The sequence below is a fragment of the Onthophagus taurus genome, chromosome 3 (genome assembly GCF_036711975.1).
Source record: "Onthophagus taurus isolate NC chromosome 3, IU_Otau_3.0, whole genome shotgun sequence".
Taxonomy (NCBI): Eukaryota; Metazoa; Arthropoda; class Insecta; order Coleoptera; family Scarabaeidae; genus Onthophagus; species Onthophagus taurus.
In genome coordinates this window covers 29,722,878-29,747,437 of record NC_091968.1, presented here as the reverse complement: position 1 = coordinate 29,747,437, position 24,560 = coordinate 29,722,878, and the positions used below count along the sequence as shown (strand labels likewise).

General features: G+C 36.4%; 4 protein-coding genes across 4 annotated transcripts; 2 read left to right on the top strand and 2 right to left on the bottom strand.

Moving 5' to 3' along the window:
* The first annotated feature begins 1,838 nt into the window (after positions 1-1,838).
* Positions 1,839-11,369, top strand: LOC111424303 (extracellular matrix-binding protein EbhA-like). Its single transcript, XM_071194776.1, has 4 exons — positions 1,839-2,037; positions 5,323-5,631; positions 5,694-5,783; positions 5,842-11,369. The coding sequence occupies exons 2-4, from the start codon at positions 5,611-5,613 to the stop codon at positions 11,062-11,064; spliced, it is 5,334 nt and encodes a 1,777-aa protein (XP_071050877.1). The 5' UTR covers positions 1,839-2,037; positions 5,323-5,610; the 3' UTR covers positions 11,065-11,369.
* LOC111418458 (peptide deformylase, mitochondrial-like) lies at positions 4,000-4,892 on the bottom strand. Its single transcript, XM_023051001.2, has 3 exons — positions 4,453-4,892; positions 4,285-4,405; positions 4,000-4,229 (listed from the first exon to the last, which is right to left on the bottom strand). The coding sequence occupies exons 1-3, from the start codon at positions 4,834-4,836 to the stop codon at positions 4,036-4,038; spliced, it is 699 nt and encodes a 232-aa protein (XP_022906769.1). The 5' UTR covers positions 4,837-4,892; the 3' UTR covers positions 4,000-4,035.
* On the bottom strand, positions 11,113-19,753 carry LOC111418457 (dual specificity mitogen-activated protein kinase kinase 7-like). The gene is made up of 6 exons (XM_023051000.2): positions 19,584-19,753; positions 19,263-19,525; positions 18,980-19,207; positions 18,738-18,917; positions 11,965-13,034; positions 11,113-11,911 (listed from the first exon to the last, which is right to left on the bottom strand). Exons 1-6 carry the CDS (start codon positions 19,738-19,740, stop codon positions 11,767-11,769), a joined length of 2,043 nt encoding a protein of 680 aa, XP_022906768.1. The 5' UTR covers positions 19,741-19,753; the 3' UTR covers positions 11,113-11,766.
* A 178-nt stretch (positions 19,754-19,931) lies between these two features.
* On the top strand, positions 19,932-20,927 carry LOC111418455 (DDRGK domain containing 1). Its single transcript, XM_023050998.2, has 2 exons — positions 19,932-20,088; positions 20,140-20,927. The coding sequence occupies exons 1-2, from the start codon at positions 20,004-20,006 to the stop codon at positions 20,901-20,903; spliced, it is 849 nt and encodes a 282-aa protein (XP_022906766.2). The 5' UTR covers positions 19,932-20,003; the 3' UTR covers positions 20,904-20,927.
* Positions 20,928-24,560: the final 3,633 nt, after the last annotated feature.

Here is a 24,560-nt window from a genome sequence, read left to right as displayed (position 1 = left end):
CTTAAGTCCAAATTTTTCGATTTTGAGAAAACGGCAAAAAGTATTTTGGGATGATTTTGGCGTTATTAATTCAAACATAATTTATTTGTTATTAGAAGACTTACTGTAGTTTCAAAAATTCTATAACCACGTCTTTTGAAATAGATATAAAAATCACAAAGTGGATTTAAAAATGGTGTTTGGTTGCGTTTGCTACCAAACTGTGGATTAAAGCTCATTTGAATCTGAACAAAATGGATTAGGCATGAATTGAAAATGAATCAAATCTCTTTGTAGCTAATAACAGGAAACTTTATTTTTTGAAAGATATGTTATTTAAAAACTGTACTTAAAAAATTCTTAAACTCTAACATCAGGTATATTTTCGGTTGATTCACATAAACTAGGCTCTTCGTCCCCACTGTCTTCTCGGGAATCGCCAGGAATATTATTGTTCTGAAATTTTCCCAACACATCTCTATAATAAGCCAAATTTTCTACCGCTCTCCAGTTCCTTCCATAATGTTTGCTTAACAAGTTATTTACATCTCTCATTTTCAGATCTTTTGGTTTCACTCCGGTAGGAATTTCTTTTGGCTGGATATTCATGGCGGTTTGGTTTTTCCTAAAAACTCCTTTGAATGTTCCGGTGTCTGAACGGTAAGATAACTCACCTCGAATGGTGATGGCGTTTTTGTTTCCACGTCGTATAATATATCTCTTACATTGGTTAAATTTAAAATGCCACTGAGACACTGGCTTAAGGATTTTTTGACCAGCACCTTTCCAATCACTATCGGGAACATCTTTTCCAAGTTTAAAAACAGTAGCATGTTCTTGAAAAATATTTATGTATTCTTCCGGCATTACAATTTCTTCTTTCTTTCTTATTTCTTTTTCGATAGTAGCAAAAACCCTGTCAGGTGGAATGTAGGAGTGCCCAACCACTGGGAATACCAGCTCGATTGTTCTAATAGAACTGCTTATACTGCTTAGCCATTTGAACAACATACATATCATAATGGTATTTTTATGTTGGCCGCCGCATCCATCGGCGACCAATCAAAGTGTATCTATTCCCTCTAAGTTACTATTGTTTAAAGTGTAAAAGACGCAACTTACGATTTCGTTGGCGCCCTTGGCATGTTCATCTTCAGTCCACGTGAAAATTTTAACATTATCTTTTGTTAACGGAGCATGTGAGTGCCCCACTACAGTAGTGAAGTTGTAAATGTACAGTTGTCTACTATAATAGGTACTTTGATCTGGTATTTTGGGCAATACCAAGTTTTTCTGACAATCAAAAGAAATTGTCAGAAGGCCGTCCCGTTTCTCTTTTAGCTGTTCAAAAAATGCTTTGGCCCTGAGCTTATGTATTCGGTATTCTGTAGTTAGCACTGTTATAATTAAAAATAAATCGAAAGTAGCTCTCTTTAATATCTAAAGGCTGTCTATTTGATTTGAATTTTTAAGGGATTCGCGCGTTTTTTAATACAAATCATTGAGTATTTTATAGAAAACAACTTTTTCTAACAGATATATCTCATTTTTGCCCAAAAATGGATTTAGGGGATATTGAAACCAGACAACTCATATATAATTGTTCATCGTGTTTATAATTTGCGACTTTGGGTGATTACTATGGTAATTCAATAGTCTATCACTGCTTTTATCTTTTTTATACCATTTCGTCCTTATTATGTTATTGTCATCGTAACTTTAAGTCATAAGTTTGATTTCGATAATCCTAAGATATTAACAACAAATAAAAACATACAAATAAGGAAGAATTTAGAGTCAATCTTCATAACAAAAAATAATAATAAAACAGTTAATTTTAAAACCGATTTAGGAAGAATAGGGGCACATTATGCGGATATTTTAAATAAATTAGTGATATAATAGAATATAGGAGAGAAAACAGGTTTCGGACAAAGGAATACAATTGTTATCTGACCTTGTATGAAAATTTCTCTTAGACTTGATTCGTAAGCATGATAAGATGTATCGGAATAAATTTAAGAAACAATTAGTGATAAAAATTGATAATAGTCTTAGGTAAGAATCATATTCTATAAACTAAACAAAAAATCTTTTGTGAGTTAAGTGTATGTAGATTGTTTTTCATGTTTGTAATAGTAATTATGTTATTTTTAATTTAGTAATTCGTGTTTCTTTAGATAAGAGTATTATTAACCTGATGATGGGAACATTTCCCGAAACGTCGTTATAATTGGAGTTTTAGAAATAAAGGAGGGAATGATGTCACAATTTTTATAATAAAATATACCAAAGCCTCCATAAACTAAAAATTATAGTAAATAATAAATATAATAAAACCTCGAGCACCCACCTCAAGTTGCTCTATTCCATGTTCGTAGATAAACTTGTCTTGTCAATTACTCAAAAAGTAGAATTAACACTAGAACTATAGTTCATTTTTTTTCTATAATACCTGCCAAATTGTTGTAAAGTTGGCAAAATTAACAGGGAGTCATGTTTTGAAATAAATATGTCACACTGACGTTTGAACTTTCGTTATTCAAAAATTCTTTATTTGGCAAATCGTTTATTTGCCATTTATTATACCTAGAAAAGGTATTTTGTCAAATATGTACTTTATTAAAATCGTATTTATTTAAAAATTTATTAGTATTTTAACATCAACTATTTAGTTGCTGAAAATGTTACTAAAAATCAAGAAAACAACATAAATTTTATAAGGGTCCTAGATAATACCAACAGAAACCCTAAAAAATTTACATTGACAAGTATTATAGTAAAAAAACAAACTATAGAAACATTTGGGTTTAGCCATGTGTCTCTAACTGTAAGTGTTTCTAACTCTAGTGTTAGTTCTATTTTTAATTGTTATGCAAAGCTAGACCAAGAACTATAATCATTCGGGTTTAGCCATCTTTAGAGACGGGCGGTTAAACCCAAATGATTCTAGTTCTAGGTATTAGTTAGGTTAAGAAATTAGTATATTAAAAAACAAGTTTCGTAAGACACGCTTGAAATGCACGAATTCAAGTTGAAAAACGAGTGGCGAAGCCACGAGTTTTTTAATGAATGAGTGCTTTAAGTCTTATGAAACGTGTTTTTTATGCTATTTTTTGTAATTCGCGTTTTTATACTTTTTTTTAATAAAAATAAAGTAAATTTTGGCAATGTAGGGAAATAGGTATGTAGCAGTTGGTAACACCGGAACACTTGAAAATAGAAACTTTGAATTGACAATTAGAAACTGTCAAAACACAAAATATATTCACCTGAAAAAAAATGTTTGATGTACACCTCCCAAAATACGAAAAATTGCTCAGAGGCAATGTCCTCATCATTGTGGACCTTGTATTCGATGCTAAGAACGTGTTTAAACATCCATAGACAAAAATTGTCATATTGACAACTAGAAAAATTAATGACCCAATGTCACCAACTTGAACTGGTTCCATAAAATGTTACTAAAATCTCATTACAGCATCGGATGCTTGTCATTTATTTACCTAGAAAAGGTGTTTTGTTCTATTTAATTACTTTGTAGCACGTTTTTACAATAAATATGTACTTCGTTAAAATCGTGTTTATCTAAAAATGTGTTAGTATTTTAACCTCAATTATTTAGTTACTAATAATTTTACTAAAAATCAGGAAAACAACATAAATTTTATAAGGGTACTAGATAATACCAACAGAAACCCTAAAAAATTTACATTGACAAGTATTATAGAAAAAAAACGAACTATATGTATTCTATTTTATTAATAGAATTAATTAATTACTTTTTGTAAATAAAATTTCCTTTTAATACTTCACCCATCAACATCACTTTTGATAACTAAAATAGTTGACCTCTAATAAATAAACAAATTTGCCGTTTTCGGCTTTTTTCCCGTTATCAAACTTTTTTTTAATCATTACTTCCTTTATCACAAGCAAGTAAGTGGTTTGATTAAACCAAAGTTCATTTTATTTCAACGCGATAGATCCGGCTTCGTTAAAAAACCAAAACAAAAAAAATTGTTTCAACTTATTTATTTACAAGGTTAAAAACACTTAATCGGGACTATAAGGCAACACAACTTTTCCACGATTTTCATTAACAGCCTCCCAACAACTACACGCTAAAGTATCCTTACTCATAATATCAGTGTAAATTTTTCCATTTAAATGATCAGTTTCGTGCTGGATAATCCTTGCGAGCCAACCGTTTGCTTCCATTTTAAGGTTTTCCCCGTTCTCATTATACCCTAAATAACAAAAATAAATATAATTAACTGATAAATGCGAAATATTTATATTTACCAGTTAATTCGATTGATTTATACCTAGGAACATCACCGCAAAATCCTTTAACACTCTCACAACTCTCCGAAAACACAATTTTATTAAAATCAACTATTTTTACACTTGGATTAATAACAACCTAAAAATCTAAATTAAAAACTTAGTAAATTATCAACAATTTCTCACCGTTAATGGAAAAACTTTAACATCCTTAGATTTTATTTCACTTTCTGAAAAATCTTTTAATTGTTTTTTGGATAACTCCATAACAAAAACTTGTAAATCAACACCAATTTGAGGTGCGGATAAGCCAACGCAATCATACCGCTTTAAAACGTGTTTAAGATGTTTTATTAAATATTGTATTTCGTTCGATTTAATATCTTCAACAGGAATCGGACTACATTTAACTCTTAATCGAGGATCTCCAATTTGCACAACATGGTTATAAGGTGGATTTCCCGGTTTTCGTTTCCATAATTTAGCGTACCACGTTCTAAACGCCCAATAACCAATCGATCTTGAATAGGGTTTTGTTAAAATTTCGAATTTCTTCCAAGATATTAACATTCTTATAGAAAATATTTTTAGGTTATATTAATGACATAACCTATCTTTTAAACGTCAAAATTTAATATGAAAATTAATGTTAAATGAGTTAATTTGCAATTAAATTATTATTAAATTTTAATTTAAGTTAAAGTATTTATTTAGTAGTTTAAATTAAGAGTTTATTTATATTTTATATTAATATAAAATTATTTTTTTAATAAAAAATAAATTCCCTAAAAAATCACCAAAATAATTTAAAAATACGTCAAAATTTTAATTAATATGAATCTTCTTTGCTTTAAAAAAGTAAATAAACAAATTTAAGTTGATAATCGAATATCCTGTTCGAAATGGCCTGATTTTCTACGTAATTACGATAAAATGTTAAACTATGAGACCACAATTTAATTCGTATTCCTTAAATTTGATATACAACGCAATGGAATCAATGTTCATTTTCAATCAATATTAGCATAATTTAGAAGATTTATTATTAACTTTTAGGCGATTGACCTTACACAGTAATACATAATAATCGTTATCATCCAGAAAAACGTTATTTACATAAATCGTACGATGGCTTAAACCGTCTGGGAGAATACAAACATCTGGAGTGATGACGCTGGTTTTTGGAATGATGTGGAACTGATATCAGTCCGCGACCAATGAAGTTGAAGAATTCTAACGAAACAAGGAAGTCCTCAACATATAAATATCGAAGAAAACTTTACAGGACTTATTACTTTCTCTATTTTGTGGTGTCAAGTGATTTCCGTTCGATTTTGAGTCAAAATGCAGATTACTTTGTTCCATGTATGTATTCGAATTACGCCTGATCTAAGATTATTTTATCACTACTTGAATTAATTTTATAGCAAGATTACGACTTTTTGGATTTTTCCGAAAACGAAAAGGAAAATGTCTTCAAATTCGCTGCATGGATCATGGACTTGAAAGCACAAGAAGTAAGTTTAAGAGACTTTAATTCTTGATTTCAAATAAGTCTTTGTTTTAATGCTTTAGGAGAAAAATGATGAAGATGTTGAACAAGGTAAGAGTATTGATCAAGGAAAAAGTATTGAACAAGCCAAATTTATTGAACAAGGAAAATCTATTGAGCAAGGCAAAACTGTTGAACAAGCTAAATATGTAGACCAAACTAAAACTATTGATCAAGCTAAGACTATTGAACAAGCCAAATATATTGAGCAAGCTAAAACCGTTGATCAAGGAAAGACTGTTTGCCAAGCTAAATATGTAGAACAAGCTAAGACTGTTGACCAAGCTAAAACTGTTACTCAAGCTAAATGCATTGTTCAAGCTAAGACCATTGACCAAGCCAAGACAATTGCTCAAGCTAAATATGTCGAACAAGCCAAAACCGTAGACCAAGCGAAAACCATTGCCCAAGCCAAATACATTGAGCAAGCGAAGACCGTAGACCAAGCGAAAACCATAGATCAAGCCAAGACCATTGCCCAAGCTAAATACGTCGAGCAAGCCAAGACCATTGCCCAAGCTAAATACATTGAGCAAGCCAAGACGGTAGAGCAAGCCAAGACCATTGTCCAAGCTAAATATATCGAGCAAGCCAAAACCATTGATCAAGCCAAGACCATTGCCCAAGCTAAATACATTGAGCAAGCAAAGACCGTAGACCAAGCGAAAACCATTGCCCAAGCCAAATACGTCGAGCAAGCCAAGACGGTAGACCAAGCCAAGACCATTGCCCAAGCTAAATACGTCGAGCAAGCCAAAACCATTGATCAAGCCAAGACCATTGCCCAAGCTAAATACATTGAGCAAGCAAAGACCGTAGACCAAGCGAAAACCATTGCCCAAGCCAAATACGTTGAGCAAGCCAAGACCGTAGAGCAAGCCAAGACCATTGCCCAAGCTAAATATATCGAGCAAGCCAAAACCATTGATCAAGCCAAGACCATTGCCCAAGCTAAATACATTGAGCAAGCAAAGACCGTAGACCAAGCGAAAACCATTGCCCAAGCCAAATACGTCGAGCAAGCCAAGACGGTAGACCAAGCCAAGACCATTGCCCAAGCTAAATACGTCGAGCAAGCCAAAACCATTGATCAAGCCAAGACCATTGCCCAAGCTAAATACATTGAGCAAGCAAAGACCGTAGACCAAGCGAAAACCATTGCCCAAGCCAAATACGTTGAGCAAGCCAAGACCGTAGAGCAAGCCAAGACCATTGCCCAAGCTAAATATATCGAGCAAGCCAAAACCATTGATCAAGCCAAGACCATTGCCCAAGCTAAATACATTGAGCAAGCAAAGACCGTAGACCAAGCGAAAACCATTGCCCAAGCCAAATACGTTGAGCAAGCCAAGACCGTAGAGCAAGCCAAGACCATTGCCCAAGCTAAATATATCGAGCAAGCCAAAACCATTGATCAAGCCAAGACCATTGCCCAAGCTAAATACATTGAGCAAGCAAAGACCGTAGACCAAGCGAAAACCATTGCCCAAGCCAAATACGTTGAGCAAGCCAAGACCGTAGACCAAGCCAAGACCATTGCCCAAGCTAAATATATCGAGCAAGCCAAAACCATTGATCAAGCCAAGACCATTGCCCAAGCTAAATACATTGAGCAAGCAAAGACCGTAGACCAAGCGAAAACCATTGCCCAGGCCAAATACGTCGAGCAAGCCAAAACGGTAGAGCAAGCCAAGACCATTGCCCAAGCTAAATATATCGATCAAGCCAAAACCATTGATCAAGCCAAGACCATTGCCCAAGCTAAATACATTGAGCAAGCAAAGACCGTAGACCAAGCGAAAACCATTGCCCAAGCCAAATACGTTGAGCAAGCCAAAACCGTAGACCAAGCCAAGACCATTGCCCAAGCTAAATATATCAAGCAAGCCAAAACCATTGATCAAGCCAAGACCATTGCCCAAGCTAAATACATTGAGCAAGCAAAGACCGTAGACCAAGCGAAAACCATTGCCCAAGCCAAATACGTTGAGCAAGCCAAGACCGTAGACCAAGCCAAGACCATTGCCCAAGCTAAATATATCGAGCAAGCCAAAACCATTGATCAAGCCAAGACCATTGCCCAAGCTAAATACATTGAGCAAGCAAAGACCGTAGACCAAGCGAAAACCATTGCCCAGGCCAAATACGTCGAGCAAGCCAAGACGGTAGAGCAAGCCAAGACCATTGCCCAAGCTAAATATATCGAGCAAGCCAAAACCATTGATCAAGCCAAGACCATTGCCCAAGCTAAATACATTGAGCAAGCAAAGACCGTAGACCAAGCGAAAACCATTGCCCAAGCCAAATACGTTGAGCAAGCCAAAACCGTAGACCAAGCCAAGACCATTGCCCAAGCTAAATATATCGAGCAAGCCAAAACCATTGATCAAGCCAAGACCATTGCCCAAGCTAAATACATTGAGCAAGCAAAGACCGTAGACCAAGCGAAAACCATTGCCCAAGCCAAATACGTTGAGCAAGCCAAGACCGTAGACCAAGCCAAGACCATTGCCCAAGCTAAATATATCGAGCAAGCCAAAACCATTGATCAAGCCAAGACCATTGCCCAAGCTAAATACATTGAGCAAGCGAAGACTGTAGACCAAGCCAAGACTGTTTCGCAAGCCAAATACATTGAGCAAGCCAAAACCATTAATCAAGCCAAGACTATTGCCCAAGCCAAATATATTGAGCAAGCGAAGACCATAGACCAAGCGAAAACCATTGCCCAAGCCAAATACATCGAGCAAGCCAAGACCATTGCCCAAGCTAAATACATCGAGCAAGCCAAAACCGTAGAGCAAGCCAAGACCATTGCCCAAGCTAAATACATCGAGCAAGCCAAAACCGTAGAGCAAGCCAAGACCATTGCCCAAGCCAAATACATTGAACAAGCCAAGACCATAGACCAAGCCAAGACCATTGCCCAAGCCAAATACATTGAGCAAGCCAAGACCGTTGCCCAAGCTAAATACGTTGAACAAGCCAAAACCATTGATCAAGCTAAGACCATTGCCCAGGCCAAATACATCGAACAAGCTAAGACCATTGATCAAGCCAAGACCATCGCTCAAGCCAAGTACATTGAACAAGCAAAGACCGTAGACCAAGCAAAGACCATTGCTCAAGCTAAATATATCGAACAAGCTAAGACTATTGCTCAAGCTAAATACATTGAACAAGCCAAAACCATTGAACAAGCCAAAACCATTGAACAAGCTAAAACCATTGCCCAGGCCAAATACATCGAACAAGCTAAGACCATAGATCAAGCTAAAACTATTGCCCAAGCGAAATACATTGAGCAAGCCAAAACCATTGCCCAAGCGAAATACATTGAGCAAGCCAAAACCATTGATCAAGCCAAGACCATTGCTCAAGCAAAATACATTGAGCAAGCTAAGACCGTAGACCAAGCCAAGACCATTGCTCAAGCTAAATATATCGAACAAGCTAAGACCATTGATCAAGCTAAAACCATTGCCCAAGCTAAATACATCGAACAAGCTAAGACTATTGAACAAGCCAAGACCATTGCCCAAGCCAAATACATCGAGCAAGCCAAAACTATTGATCAAGCCAAGACCATTGCTCAAGCTAAATATATCGAACAAGCTAAGACTATTGCTCAAGCTAAATACATTGAACAAGCCAAAACCATTGATCAAGCAAAGACCATTGCCCAGGCCAAATACATAGAACAAGCTAAGACCATAGATCAAGCTAAAACCATTGCCCAAGCGAAATACATTGAGCAAGCCAAAACTATTGATCAAGCCAAAACCATTGCTCAAGCAAAATACATTGAACAAGCGAAGACCGTAGATCAAGCCAAGACCATTGCTCAAGCTAAATATATCGAACAAGCTAAGACCATTGCTCAAGCTAAATACATTGAGCAAGCCAAAACTATTGATCAAGCCAAGACCATTGCTCAAGCTAAATATATCGAGCAAGCTAAGACCATAGATCAAGCAAAGACCATTGCTCAAGCTAAATACATTGAGCAAGCGAAGACCGTAGACCAAGCCAAGACCATTGCTCAAGCTAAATATATCGAACAAGCTAAGACCATTAATCAAGCTAAAACCATTGCCCAGGCCAAATACATCGAACAAGCCAAAACTATTGATCAAGCCAAGACCATTGCCCAAGCTAAATACATTGAACAAGCGAAGACCGTAGATCAAGCCAAGACCATTGCTCAAGCTAAATATATCGAACAAGCTAAGACCATTGCTCAAGCTAAATACATTGAGCAAGCCAAAACTATTGATCAAGCAAAGACCATTGCTCAAGCTAAATATATCGAGCAAGCTAAAACCATAGATCAAGCAAAGACCATTGCTCAAGCTAAATACATTGAGCAAGCGAAGACCGTAGACCAAGCCAAGACCATTGCTCAAGCTAAATATATCGAACAAGCCAAAACCATTGATCAAGCTAAAACCATTGCCCAGGCCAAATACATCGAACAAGCTAAGACCATAGATCAAGCTAAAACCATTGCCCAAGCGAAATACATTGAGCAAGCTAAAATTATTGATCAAGCCAAGACCATTGCTCAAGCTAAAACTATTGATCAAGCCAAGACCATTGCTCAAGCTAAATATATCGAACAAGCAAAGACCATTGCTCAAGCTAAATATATTGAACAAGCTAAAACCATTGATCAAGCTAAAACCATCGCCCAGGCCAAATACATCGAACAAGCAAAGACCATTGCTCAAGCAAAATACATTGAGCAAGCCAAGACCATTTCCCAGGCCAAATATATCGAACAAGCCAAGACCATCGACCAGGCCAAAACAATCGCTCAAGCCAAATACATTGAGCAAGCTACAACCATTAATCAAGCCAAGACCATTGCCCAGGCTAAATACATCGAACAAGCGAAGACTATTTCCCAAGCAAAATACGTGTCACAGGCTAAATACATCGAACAAGCCAAAACCATTTCGCAAGCAAAATCAATTTGGCAAGCCAAATACGTCGAACAAGGAAAAACTCTTGACATCTGCCAAGGTAAAGTGTTTGAAGACAACTACGAGAAATATGTCAACCAAGGAAAACGCATTGAAATTAACGATTACATCAATTACTCCTTTTCTGGAAACGAAGAAAAATCCCAACACATCGCCAACAACGAATCCATGTTTGATGCGATCCAACGATCGAAATTCTGCACTCCATTCGTTGTTAAAAATAAATTCACCATCAACAATAACATGGTTGCTGCGTATTAATTAATTTTAAGATTTACAATCAAGTTAAATGAATAAAAAAAACCAATAAAATAAAGAAAAGTTGTTTTTGTGTGTATTGTTCCTCTGCTTTTTCGAGTTTTTGATAGAATTTATTTTTCAATTTTCGGGTATATTTACAATCGGGCTTAAATACAAACGGCGCTATACAATAATAAATTTTTTTACGACGGTTTCGCTTAATTAATCAAATTAATTTAAATTAATTCATTTAAATTACAAGAGTATGGCATTGTCTTTGATTCTATTAAAAAAAATTCTAATAGTTTTAATTAATTTCCCAATAAATTTAATTGTGCTTTTTAAAACTGTTAAAAATAGAAAATAAGTTTTACGTACTCACTTTTTAATTAAAAAAATATTTATAAACCATAAAAATAATTAAAAAACAAAAAAAAAAAGTTTCGACGGAAACAAGGACTAGTTAGGGTAGTTTTTGACGAACCGATCTCTTTTTTTCTTCTTTTTTATATCGAACACAAATTGCAGCAAGCAAACCGAATTTTTTTTCGTTCATTTATATCGAATTATTATAAAAAAGAAAAAAGTAGAAACTTATTAAATAGTTTAAAAGCGCAACAGCCATTTTATACTTATTTTTATTTAGTTAATTATTTATTTTTTTTTAAGTCGGTTCGATCCGATTAGCTTGCCGTTTTGACTCTTTGACCGCATCTCAAAACGTTATGAGACGTCATGGGGATATGGACGCCTTTGGGGTTCCGGTGTGTAATGTATTCTCGCCCTAAGATGTTGTGGGGATCCTGGTACCGATGTGCTTTCCGATAAACGTCTCGGAGGTGGTACAGGCGGTGTCGGCGAGATATATCTACAATTAAGAATTATTTCATTTCTTTTACATAAATTAGTTAATAATTTTACCGTCTTGATAAATTAGGAGATGCTGAAGTTTCAGAATAATTTCTCCTCAATGCCAAAGGACTTTGATCACCACTAATCGTTCTATTTAATCTAGGGGGTGGTTCGGGGCTTTGATGCCGTGAATTTCTTCCAGTACGATCGTTACTTAAATGTAATTTCATGTAAGATCCGAATCGTTTTTTACCACCCCCGCCGTTTTCTTCTTCTTTAGCTTGTTGTTGCTGCTTTTGTTGGTGATAAAACCTTTGTAACACAATGGGGCTATTATTTTCACTATAAACTACCCCTCCGGCGTGTTGATGATAATCATCGCCACTACTTTGTGATCGAAGTGGAAGCGGTGACCCAATCGGGCTCCTTTCTACGTTTTTCCTTTGGAAAAACGGCGAAGAAGCTAATCTCCCACCGTCAGGTTTTCTTTGTAAAATAGGACTAGTTCCGGGACTTGGTAAAAATCGCGATTCTTGATGCGATTTAGTGTAAGACATCGGCGAAAAACTTCTATGCCCATTCGGAGAACAAGAACTTTGGCTTTGGAATGTTGATAAACGAGAAATATGTCCGGCTCTTCCATCCGGAGGTAAACTACCACCTCCGTTTGCTATCGATTGATTTAGCGGAGGTGGTGAAAGTTGTTGGTAAGGTTTATTCCCCAAAACTTGTACCCCCCTTTTTTGACTCGATAACTCAGGGGTATGCCTCGGAGTTGATTTATTAGCGGTCGCAATCGTTTCCGCTTGCTTAATCGCATCTTTAAACCAATTATTCGTGGATTGATCACGCTCATATTTTTTTATAAACGAATGGGCTTTTAATTGAGCGTACTTTGGCCTATTTTCTTTGTCTTTTATTAAACACGATGAAACGAAATCGCGAAACATCGGACTAAAATATTTGTCGGTGGGTAACGAGGGGGGATCGTTCACTATCACTCTACTGAGTACCTCAAAATCGTTTTTACAGTCTTGATAAGGCAGCACTCCCGTTGCTAATTCAATCAACGTTATCCCCAAAGACCAAACATCAGCTCGTATATCGTAATCCGGGTTATGTAAATCTATTCGTTCAGGCTAAAAATATAATCATTAATTTTTATTAAACAGATGGAAAGAAGTAGTAATGTACAATATACCGATAAACTTCCCGACAGCGTTATCTGGCCGATAAGTTAGTTTGTGCTGTATTACAATGTACGGATATTTTTGTTGGTGAGGTTATCGGCAGGATAACTTATCGAGTACTCAGCGGTGCCGATAAAACAATTATCAGCCAGATATATATGTTTACCAAAGATTTTATATAAACACTTTGTATGGTTACTGCATAGGTTAACCTATAACATCCTATATGGCAGTTGTGTGTCGTGAAAAAATGTCATTATTATCAAAATCATAGTTAAAATTTTAAAGAAAGACATTAGCGTTACCAACCTATGGCAGAAATGATTAGATATGGGGAAAAAGTACTACCAACCAATTCTTATTTCGCCGATAACAGTCCTACCGATAAAAACAGTATCTTTATCCTCCCGATAAGGTTATCGGCCGGATAGTTATCAGGTAGATTTATTGGCATATTGTACAACCGGCCCTAAATCTGAACAATGTACATCATAATATCTATGATTTTAAAGTTTATTATAGAATGTTTTTGATGCTGAAGAATGTCAGAGTGGCGGCGCAGCAGTTATAGTCTCCGATTTTTCTGGTGGTTTTTATGACTTAATTACAGTCATATAACGAACAAAGACGGGGTTGTAAACAGGTAGTTGACGAACCCCAAACTTCGGCGTGAGTTGTTCAGGTCCGCATTAACGGAAATTACAAAAGCATAATATTTAAAAACATAAATACCATTCCTTTGTGTGAAAATACAACAATTTATTTAAAATTTGTATTTTTTGAATGTAAACAATAATTAGTACTCTAAATTCTATTTAAGTGTTTTCTTTTTTTAAGGCTTACATAATTTTATTCTTTTCAATGTATTTCAAATTTATATTTTTAAAAGTGAGTCCCTGGACCTAGTTCGCTAGGAGGGCCTATCATAAATCACGATCAGGTACTTTTTCGGGGTGATAATTACTGCCGCTACTGTTTCTGAGGGTCATAAAAACCACCAGAAAAATCGGAGACTATACTTAATGTCGGCTCCTCGGATTTGCGCTGTGCAACGCTCAGGTCGCTCTAATTAACTGAAATAAAAAAATAAAGTTTTTTTTGTTAAAATGCGTTCATATGCTTTGCATGAACCTAAATTTGAAAAAAGATAAATCAAAAATTAAAAATTCATGGGCACTTTATTTTTTAATTATAAACAGCTGTCCTTGCCTCTTTTTAACGTACAGTGTGTTAATTAATTATAATACCCGACGTCATCATTGCAAGTATGCAACCAATATCACAGTATTGGTATTGCAAATCGCGTACACTGTGATATTGGTTGCATACTTGCAACGATGACGTCGGGTAATTAATTAACACAATGTACTTTGGGTGCGGCGGTCCACGCGGTGTTTGTCGTACGCGTTAGCGAATTGTTTGCAATGCGGACCGATTTACAGTTGCACATCATTCATAACTTGTAAAATGAATGTATAGCCATCGTTAAATTTTTGAGCCAGAGTTTAGATGCTTAGGGGCCAAACGTCATAGCGTAGCATTGAAGGATTCATTTGCGTTCTCGGTGTAGCCACCCAAACATCTCTTTAATAATAATATTTGCTTCGCCACGGCAGTATGTAATGGAGGAGGATGAGTATAAGACTCTGCAGCCGCGGCTTCCTCTATTTCCACCACGAGTCTACGCCCGGAGGGCAGTTGTGAAGCTGCGGTTCCATGTCGGTTGAAATTAAATGTAGCCATAATCGCTTTTTTCATTTTATCCACTGAATCGACCTTCCTTCGAATAGTCATTTACACTATACAGTACAATACATACAGGTGTATCTGAATGACATGCCCAAACTTCAGGGGGTGATTCTTTAGGCAATTTTAAGGGTACTTTGATATATAAACCATGGGCGACTTGGGCTCCCCTAAGGAGCTACACCCCTCTAAAAATTGCGGAAAATTTTGGTTTAATTTTTTTTTTCTCAAAAACCATAAACGCTAGGACAACGAAATTTGGGGAATATGTTTAACTGGTAGTAGGGCACGTTTTCACCCTATTTTTACTTTCAACCTATCCTTCTAAACTACTAAACGTAACCACCCCCTTTACATTTTTGCTAATATTTTTTTTATGCAGATGATAAATACATTAAAAAAATTGTATCTAGGTAGATGAAAGTATCCTAAAACTTTTTTGTCTCTTTAAAATTTTTCCAAAAACCACTAATTTTTGAGAAAAAAAAATTTAAGCAAACACTAACTGTTAAGCTGTAGGGTTGTTAATCGAAAGTTGGAATAAATTTTTAATGAAAAAATCTTACTAGGCTTTGCAATCTTTGTCAGAAATATTTTTGACGTTTAAATGTCAGTGGTTTTCTTACTATTATTATTGTTTTTCAAATTAATTTATGAATAAAGTTCTACCGCATTTACGCTCGTTCACTCGACGTTTCAAAATTTTAAATAAAACAATAATAATAGTAAGAAAACCACTGACATTTAAACATCAAAAATATTTCTGACGAAGATTGCTGAGCCTGCTAAGATTTTTTCTTTAAAAATTCTATCCAACTTTCGATTAACAACGCTACAGCTTAACAGTTAGTGTTTGCTTAATTATTTTTTTTCTCAGAAACTATTAACTTTTCGAAGAACATTAGAGAGGCAAAAAAGTTTTAGAATATTTTCGTCTATCTAAATAAAATATTTCCAATGTATTTATCATCGTCATAAAAAAGATCTAGATAAAAATTGAACGGGGGTGGTTATGTTTAGTAACTTAGAAGGGAAGATTGAAAGTACAAATAGGCTCGAAACATGCCCTATTATAAGCTAAACATATTTCCCAAATTTCGAAGAAGTCGAAATCGCTGATAGTTTATATGAGAAAGTACCCTTAAAATTGCCTAAAGAATCACCCCCTGAAGTTTGGGCACGTCATTCAGATACACCCTGTATATATACACCCAAATCCTCTACCCACCTCCTCCATCACCACACCTTCGGCTCCTCACTCCAATCACTTCCCTCATCCATCTCTCCCAAAATCTGCTTCCTGTGCATCGCCTCCTCCCTCAGCTCACTAGACCCTCTCAGCATGTGTTCTAGCGTCCCCCAATCCTCTCCGCACAGCCTACAGTGCCTACACCACTTCTCCACATCGTCCACCCAGTACCTGTTCCCTCTCTCCTCATTGCCACAGCGGAATCTAGCCACCAATCTCTTAACTTCATTATCCCCCTACATCAACAGATACTTTGGCAGTTGCTCTGTCACTATCTCACCATACCTTTTATTATATCTCCCTTCCAGTATCTGTGACCTTCTTTCCTGCCTCTTTATGTCTCTGTCCCTATCTCTCAATTCTCTCCACATTTCTCTTCTCTCCACATTTCTCTTCTCTCCACATTTCTCTTCTCTTCACTCTTCTATTTTCGATCCCAGTTAGATCTATGAGCATAGTGTCGCACATGCATTTTACAGATATTTTCTCTCCGGTTTGCATGAATGATAATTTTTGCTTATATCTGCTAGAAACAGCTATGTCAGAAACAGCAGAAAACACGGTCATAAATTCTATAATCCGGTAGCAAAAGCTATAATTCACGACGCTCCTTTTTTTTGCTGAGGCACTTGTTATGGAACTATATTCGGTACCTCCTCCTTTTCAGGGTTTTGTACGTTAGTATATTAATTGTTACCATATTGCCGACGACGTGGACGGCTTGAACGATAATTGGGTTCATTTTCACTCACTTTTCTAATCATTTTTCAAATATAAAGCGCAATAACGATGTAAAACGATTTCACGGTATAAAAATGGACAATGCCTCTCAGTTGAAAGGTAAATTGTGTATGCGCGCTCTCGTACACGTATGATTTCAAATCATTTGGGTTTACCCGCACGTCACTAAAGACAGCTAAACCGGAATGATCCTAGTTCCAGGTATAGCGTTAGTTCCAGTTTTACACTTGCACTGTGACTAGAACTAACATTAAATCTAGAACTTGAAACATTTGGGTTTAACCACCCATCTCTAAAGACTGCTAAACCTGAATGATTCTAGTTCTAGGTATAGCGTTAGTTTTATATCTGCATTATTACTATGCAGAACTAACACTATACCTATAACTGGAAGGTACAAAACTAGAACTAACACTATATACCTAGAACCAGAATCATTTGGGTTTAGCCGTCTTTAGAGACGTGTGGCTACAATGTTAGTTCTATGTAGTAACAGTGCTGATGTAAAACAAGAACTAACACTACTATCCGTGCAAAAAGTCAAGGCCCCTCACTTTAGAGATCGATATCTTCGTAACCGCTCGATGGAAAAAATTGCTGTAAAGTTTATTGTAATCAGTGAACATTTCTGCGTATCACATGTTAATTTGGAAATTTTCGGGTCCGCGGTTTTACTTTTATCGCGTGTTAAGTGAAAAAAGTACCCGATTTTTGAGAGTTCCAGCAACTTTGTCTACTTTGCCATTTTTTCTCTCCAAAACTATTTGACGAAAAAATTTCAAATTTGCACTGGTGGTAAACCGATGTGTTCTTAATATGGGGCATATTTTATTTTTTCGATGTTCCATATAGTTTCGCGGAAAATCGCGGTTTAGTAGGATGCTGTTATTTCGAAAACGACCTGGCGAATTTCAACGCGGTTTTTACCAAAATATGTCAAATAACGCGGATTTTCGGATTCCGTTATCAGTTTTTCAAAAATAAGGCTCCCTAATTTTTTAAAAGCGATTTAATGGAATTACAAATTAAAGAGAAACAGAAATCAGCTATACGGGGAGAGGAAGGTTCCGTCCAATCGGAACAGATGGTGAGTCCCAGACAGTACGTCGCGCCTTTATCTTGCCTACATAAAGAAATAAGGCGCGACGTCCTGTCTGGGACGCACCATCTGTTCCGATTGGCCGGAACCCTCGTCACCCCGCAGAGCTTATTTCTGTTTCTTTTTAATTTGTAATTCCATTAAATCGCTCTTAAAAAAATAGAGAACCTTAATATTGAAAAACTGATAACGGAATCCGACAACCAACATTATTTGACATATTTTGGTCAAATCCGCGAAGAAATCCACCCAACCGTTTTCGACATAACGGCGTCTTACTAAACCGCGATTTTCCGCGAAACTGTATGAAATATCGAAAAAATAAAACATGCCACTCATTGAGAACACATCAGACTACCACCTGTTCAAAATTAAAATTTTTTCGTACGATAGTTTTCGAGAAAAAAAATCGCAAAGTTGATAAAGTTGCCAATTCCGTAAAAAATCGGGTACATTTTTCATTTAACTCGCGGTAACAAGAAAACCGTGGATCCGAAAATTTTCAGATTAACATAAGTTACGTAGAAATGTTCAGTGATTACAACAAATTTTGTTGCAATTTTTTTTATGGAGCGGTTGCGAAGATATCGATCTCTAAAGTGAGGGGCCTTGACTTTTTGCACAGATAGTAGTATGACATATGTACAGAACGCGTTACTGAGCAACTTGTTTCGACTTGTTACCTTAAAATGATGAATATTATGATGTACAGTTGTTAAATAAATTTTCTAAACAAAAAAAAATGATAAAAATGACCATTTACTTAAAGGGAAGTCACCCCCTTAAAAAATAATTTATTTTTTTCATTTAAACTAACCGCCATATATGCTGCACATCCAGCACTACGTGTTTTAGCCCTAGAATCAACTAATCGACCGCTAATTCCAAAATCACATAATTTAACATTTTCTCGTTCGTCAACTAAAATATTTGAGGGTTTTACGTCTCGATGGATAACCCCGTGTTTATCCTTTAAATACGCTAAGGCATTTACAGTCTAAAAAATAACAATCAAAAAAATAATTGTGGTTAAAGTTATTAATTATAATTATAACACACCGCAACAACAACTTTTCCCAAAACGGTTTCAGGTATAGGCGTTTGCAATCTTTTTAATAATTTATCGAAACACGTCGACATCAATTCCATGCAAATCCAAACTTCGCTATCGGTTATAAAACAACCTAAACATTGCACGATATAATTGCAATCGTAAGATTTTATAACAACTTCTATGTCCATCACAATCCTTTTATTTTCTTCTGTATTTACAGACCTACGCATTTGCTGTTAATCAAATAAATAAATTAATCAGTATTAAGAAACGATTTTAATTATTTACCTTAACAGCGATGATTTCACCGCTTGGTTTATGCCTCATTTTAACAACATGCCCACAAGTTCCACTTCCCAAATCCTCGAGATACTCCATCTCCTTAATATCCGTATCATAAACGACGTTGTTAATTTTTAACTTACCGCTGCTTTGCATGATTTCCTTAAACCTCCGGTCAATGTCGGAGGTGTCGGGTTGTTTCTGGCGAATATTAAGATCGTTGGGGCGTTTCATTTGGGGTGGTGTCCTCGGTATGTTGAAATTGCCCACTTGGAAAGATCATGTTAAAATTGGTTCGTCAAAAATGTATGATAAATAAATATTTACGGTTGCTAGGTCGGGCGGGCGGGTTTTGATGTTGAGGGCTCCTCCCTGCCGCGTCCACATGGTTCACGTTAAGTTTTTCTAATTGCAATCGTTGAAAGAGGCTGTTTATTTTGTTATTTGTATTATTGGTTACCGAAGACATGTCCATAATTGACATATAAGGGGATAACTAGCGTGAAGTTAACATCGAAGCGTGAACTGTCAATTATCATATTATATCGTAATTTTATTTTTATTTATTAAATTCTTAAAGAATAATCTAATAAATTATAAAAACTAAATTAATTAATTAACTAATTATATTAATAAAATTCTTTTTAAAATAATTTAACCTCAACACCAAAAAATGACATCTGTCAAAAAATCTAAAACGTCGTTTAGGTAAAGATTATTAAATAATTAATTTATTTAACAAAAAAAATGCTTATTTACGGAATATTATTAAGCGTTTTAATCCTAATATTATCAATCATCTTTTATTTAAGAAGTTCAACCCCCACAAAGAGTAAGCGATTTAATCGAAAACATATGTTTTAAACAATTAATTAATTTTTAGATAACCAAGAAAATAGACCAAGACCTGTACCGAACAGGCTTCGAGATGGGGCACCTCGCCGAGCTCAAATGGCTCGAAATAGAGGGGCTCGATTACGTGCGAATACTCAACAACAAGAAGATGAAGTCTCCGATAACGAATTAGAAGTGGACGATGAAGAAAAAATTGATCTTCCCGAAGGAAAAATTGGGGCGAAAAAGATGGCTAAATTACAAGCGAAAGCTAAAAAGAAAGCCCAAAGGGAAGCCGATGAGCAAATGCGACAAGAAAAAAAGAAAAAGGATCAACAAGCGTTGGAAGAGAAAAAGAAGCAAGATGAAAAGGAAAAAGCTGAAGAATTAAAACGAGAGGAAGAAGAAAAATTGGCTCGGGAGGAAAAAGAACGTAAAGAATACGAGGAATATTTAAAAATGAAGGAGGCGTTTACGGTTGATGAAGAGGGATGCGAACATGAGGAAGACGAACAGAATTTATTACAAGAATTTGTGGGGTATATTAAATCGCAAAAAGTGGTTGTTATTGAAGATTTGGCTGCTAAATTTAGGTTGAAAACTCAAGCCGCTATCGATCGATTAAAAGATTTACAAGCCGATGATATTTTAACTGGTGTAATTGACGACCGAGGGAAGTTTATTTATGTATCGCAGGAAGAAATGGATGCTGTTGCCAAATTTATACGACAAAGAGGGAGAGTTTCTATTACTGAATTAGCAGAAAATAGTAATCAATTGATTAATTTAATTCCTACAACACAAATTACGTAATAAATAATACAAATATTTTAAAAATTTGTTTTTATTTAAAGGTTATATGAATTTATTGATAGTTATGCTAGTCTTAATTGTTATGCAAAAGTAGACCATGAACTGGAATCATTCTTGTTTAGCCCTCTTTAGAGATATGCAGCTAAACCCAAATGATTCTACACTTCCACTGCTACTATGTGAAACTAACATTATACCTAGAACTAAAATTATTCGGGTTTAGCCGTTTTTAGAGATGTGTGGCTAAACCCAAATGATTCTAGTTCTAGGTATAGTGTTAGTTCCACATAGTAACAGTGCTGGTGTGAAACTAGAACTAACACTTGAACTAGGGCTATAACGTTTCGGGTTTAGCCGTGCGTCTTCAGACGTCGGTTTTTAATAAAGTTCATATCTAGTCGTTTAGTCGTGTTTTAACTTACAGAGTGTTAAATTGTTCCCTTCACCAGCAAGCGAAAGTTGGATGAACTAATCCGCCCAACTATCCAAGGTGAAGAAATTCCTTTCTCAAAGGAAGTCAAATATCTAGGAGTAATCCTAGACAAAACCCTGTCATGGAATGGACATTTGCAGGGAGTTTTGCACAAAGCTAGACTATCCTTGTGGACTTGTCGCAGTCTTTGTGGAAAAAATTGGGGTCTTACCCCTGAAAAATTGTACTGGCTCTATGCGACTGTGGTTAGACCTATGATCACATACGGAGCAGCAGCCTGGTATAGGAAAGTCCGACAGACTTCAGTTATCAGTAAACTTTCACGAATTCAACGAGTAGCTGGATTGGCAATCTCTGGTGCGATAGGCACAACGCCAACTCTAGCAATGGAGGTTCTGCTTGGCCTATCTCCTCTGCATTTGCATATAGAGAAAGTGGCTAGAACAACCATTTACAGATTTAAGCAATATGCTCAAAACTGTTCCGACATGTCCTACCAATGGGCTGCGGAAGACATTATAAGCACTGATACTGTGCTATCAATGCCGTCAGATTTGGCGGTATCACTATCAGTGATTAATGCTCGATACCAGATTGTACTGCCTGAGCGGCAGTCCTGGATCGAAAATGAAAATTCTCTGGTTCGGGCAGACATTTGCTTGTACACAGATGGATCAAAAACGCCTGAAGGGGTAGGAGCAGGAGTATACTGCCAGACACCTCGAATTAAGCAAGCCTACAGCCTGGGTACGTACTGTACTGTATTCCAGGCGGAAGTATTTGCTATTGACATGGGTACTAAAATCCTTCTTGAAAGAGGGGTGAAGAACATGACAGTACGAATTTTCTCAGACAGTCAAGCCGCTCTCCAGGCGCTGTGGTTAATGACTGTAAGAGAACATTAAACACACTAAGTTGTGATAACAGAGTCTCTCTGATCTGGGTCCCGGGTCACTCTGGGGTTGCTGGCAATGAAGCGGCAGATAAGCTAGCACGAGATGGCAGCGCTGAAGCGTTTGTGTGTTGGTGTATCATTTGCGATGGCCAAATATAGAATTGGACTGTGGGCTGAAGAGAGACTTCGCCTACTGTGGACCAGTTCTCCTGGAATGAGACCCGGGAATATTTTAGGACTTGCCCGTAGTAGCATAAAAGTTCTAATGGGCACTGCCGATTAAAAGCACACCTCAACTTGTTGGGTTTAGCCGACGATGTTGAATGCCGACTATGTGCGGAGGAAGCAGAGACGGTTGAGCATGTTTTATGCCACTGCCCTGCCATTAACCGTATCAGATTCTCGATTTTTGGGTCGCAGTTTATCTCCTCAAAAGATCTGAATGACCTTTCGCCGAGCAAGGTATTAATGTTCGTTAAGAGCATTGGACTGCACGGTGAAATTTGATAACGATATCTATCGGGGTAAAATAGATCCTTAGGGTCACGGTGCAAGGTTGGTTGGTCCGTCTACCCGATATGTATTCTATGTAATGTAATGTAATGTTAAATTGTTCGCAAAATTGCATCAACGTTTGTCGGTAGTGGGTTCTTTTAAAACAACTCACTACGATGCTGGCGAACGCGATCTGAGAGTACTCCTGCAGTAGAAGGAAATGTTTTGAGAAGGGTTGAAGAAAATTCAGGTAGGAGTGCAAGATCTGCTGCTGTAAACATTAATGGCTCTCTAGTTTGGAGAATTTTACGTCAGCAACAATTGTATCCTTTCCTTTCCTACAAAAGAAAAAAAAATAGTAAAAAAAGTACGGTTTAACCACTCACATGAATTAAATAACCTAAAAGATACTTTGGATGCTTTACTCACTATAGCTCAAAAGACTAAAGATGCTGAAGGCTTTCGCCTGTATAAAAAATATAAGACAGAATATATGAACAAAATCACTGAAAACAAGAAAAAAGCTTCCGGTAATTATATTCTGAACACAAACAATAAAATCAAGGCCATGTGGGATGTGATCAATAATGTGTGTCAATCTAAACGTAAAACCACAACTGCCACCAACATTGACGCCGCAGACCTGGGAAATTATTTCAATACAATCGCAACCAACATTTTGAGAGATGTAATTAGCACTAGTTCTTATGAGGTTTACCTCAGGGATAGTAAAATTGATAATTTAAATCCTTTTACTTTGAACCTATAACTGTCTTCGAATTAATTGAAGTTGTGAACAAAATGAAGAATAATAATACAGCTGATAAATATGGCTTGAACACCAATATTCTAAAGAAAATCATTCAACAGTGTGTGGAACCACTAACGTTTCTCCTCAATCAATGTGCGTCTGAAGGTGTTTTTCCCGAAGAAATGAAAATAGCGAAGGTTCTACCAGTCCACAAGAAAGGTGATGTTAACGACTGTGAAAATTATAGGCCGATTTCGATTCTGCCAGTTCTCTCAAAGGTCTTTGAAAAGTTAATTTTAAACAGATTAGTAAGATATTTAAACCGCAATGATTTTTTAAATAATAACCAACATGGTTATCGTGAAAATAGATCCACAATTTCTGGGATTATGAAGGTAATGGAATTTGTATTGAATGGTTTGGATGAGCAGCAGCTGGTGCAAATCAATCTATTGGACCTAAGCAAAGCGTTTGACACGGTGTGTCATGAAGTACTGTTGGGTAAACTAAGTTTCTACGGAATTAGAGGTCAACAATTAAATCTGATTAGATCCTATCTGCATGGAAGACAACAATATGTCTTCTGGGCAAATCAATCGTCTGAAATGAAGGAAATAAAATATGGAGTACCTCAAGGGTCAATACTCGGCCCTCTGCTGTTTTTGATATACATCAACGACTTACCGGTGCATGTCAAGGAAGATGTTTGTATTTATGCAGACGATACTTCAATCTTGATCAAAGATAGAGATCATCAGGCGTTGCGGGAGCGGTCCACGGCTGCAACCAAAAGAGCTAAAGAATGGTTCTCGAACAATAAGCTAAAACTGAATGAAAACAAAACTGAGAAACTTGTCATTGATTTTAAGAAACCCAACAACTCTGAAGCTGTTAAGTTTCTAGGTTTAATATTGGATGTTAAGCTGACGTGGTGTCCTCACATTGATGCCATATGTAAAAAATTGTCAACGGCTGTTTATGTTATCCGACGTCTTAAAAAAGTTGCCTCTCATGAAGTTGCAAAAATTGCCTACTACGCGAATTTCTATACGATTGCGACGTATGGCATTGTTGTTTGGGGCC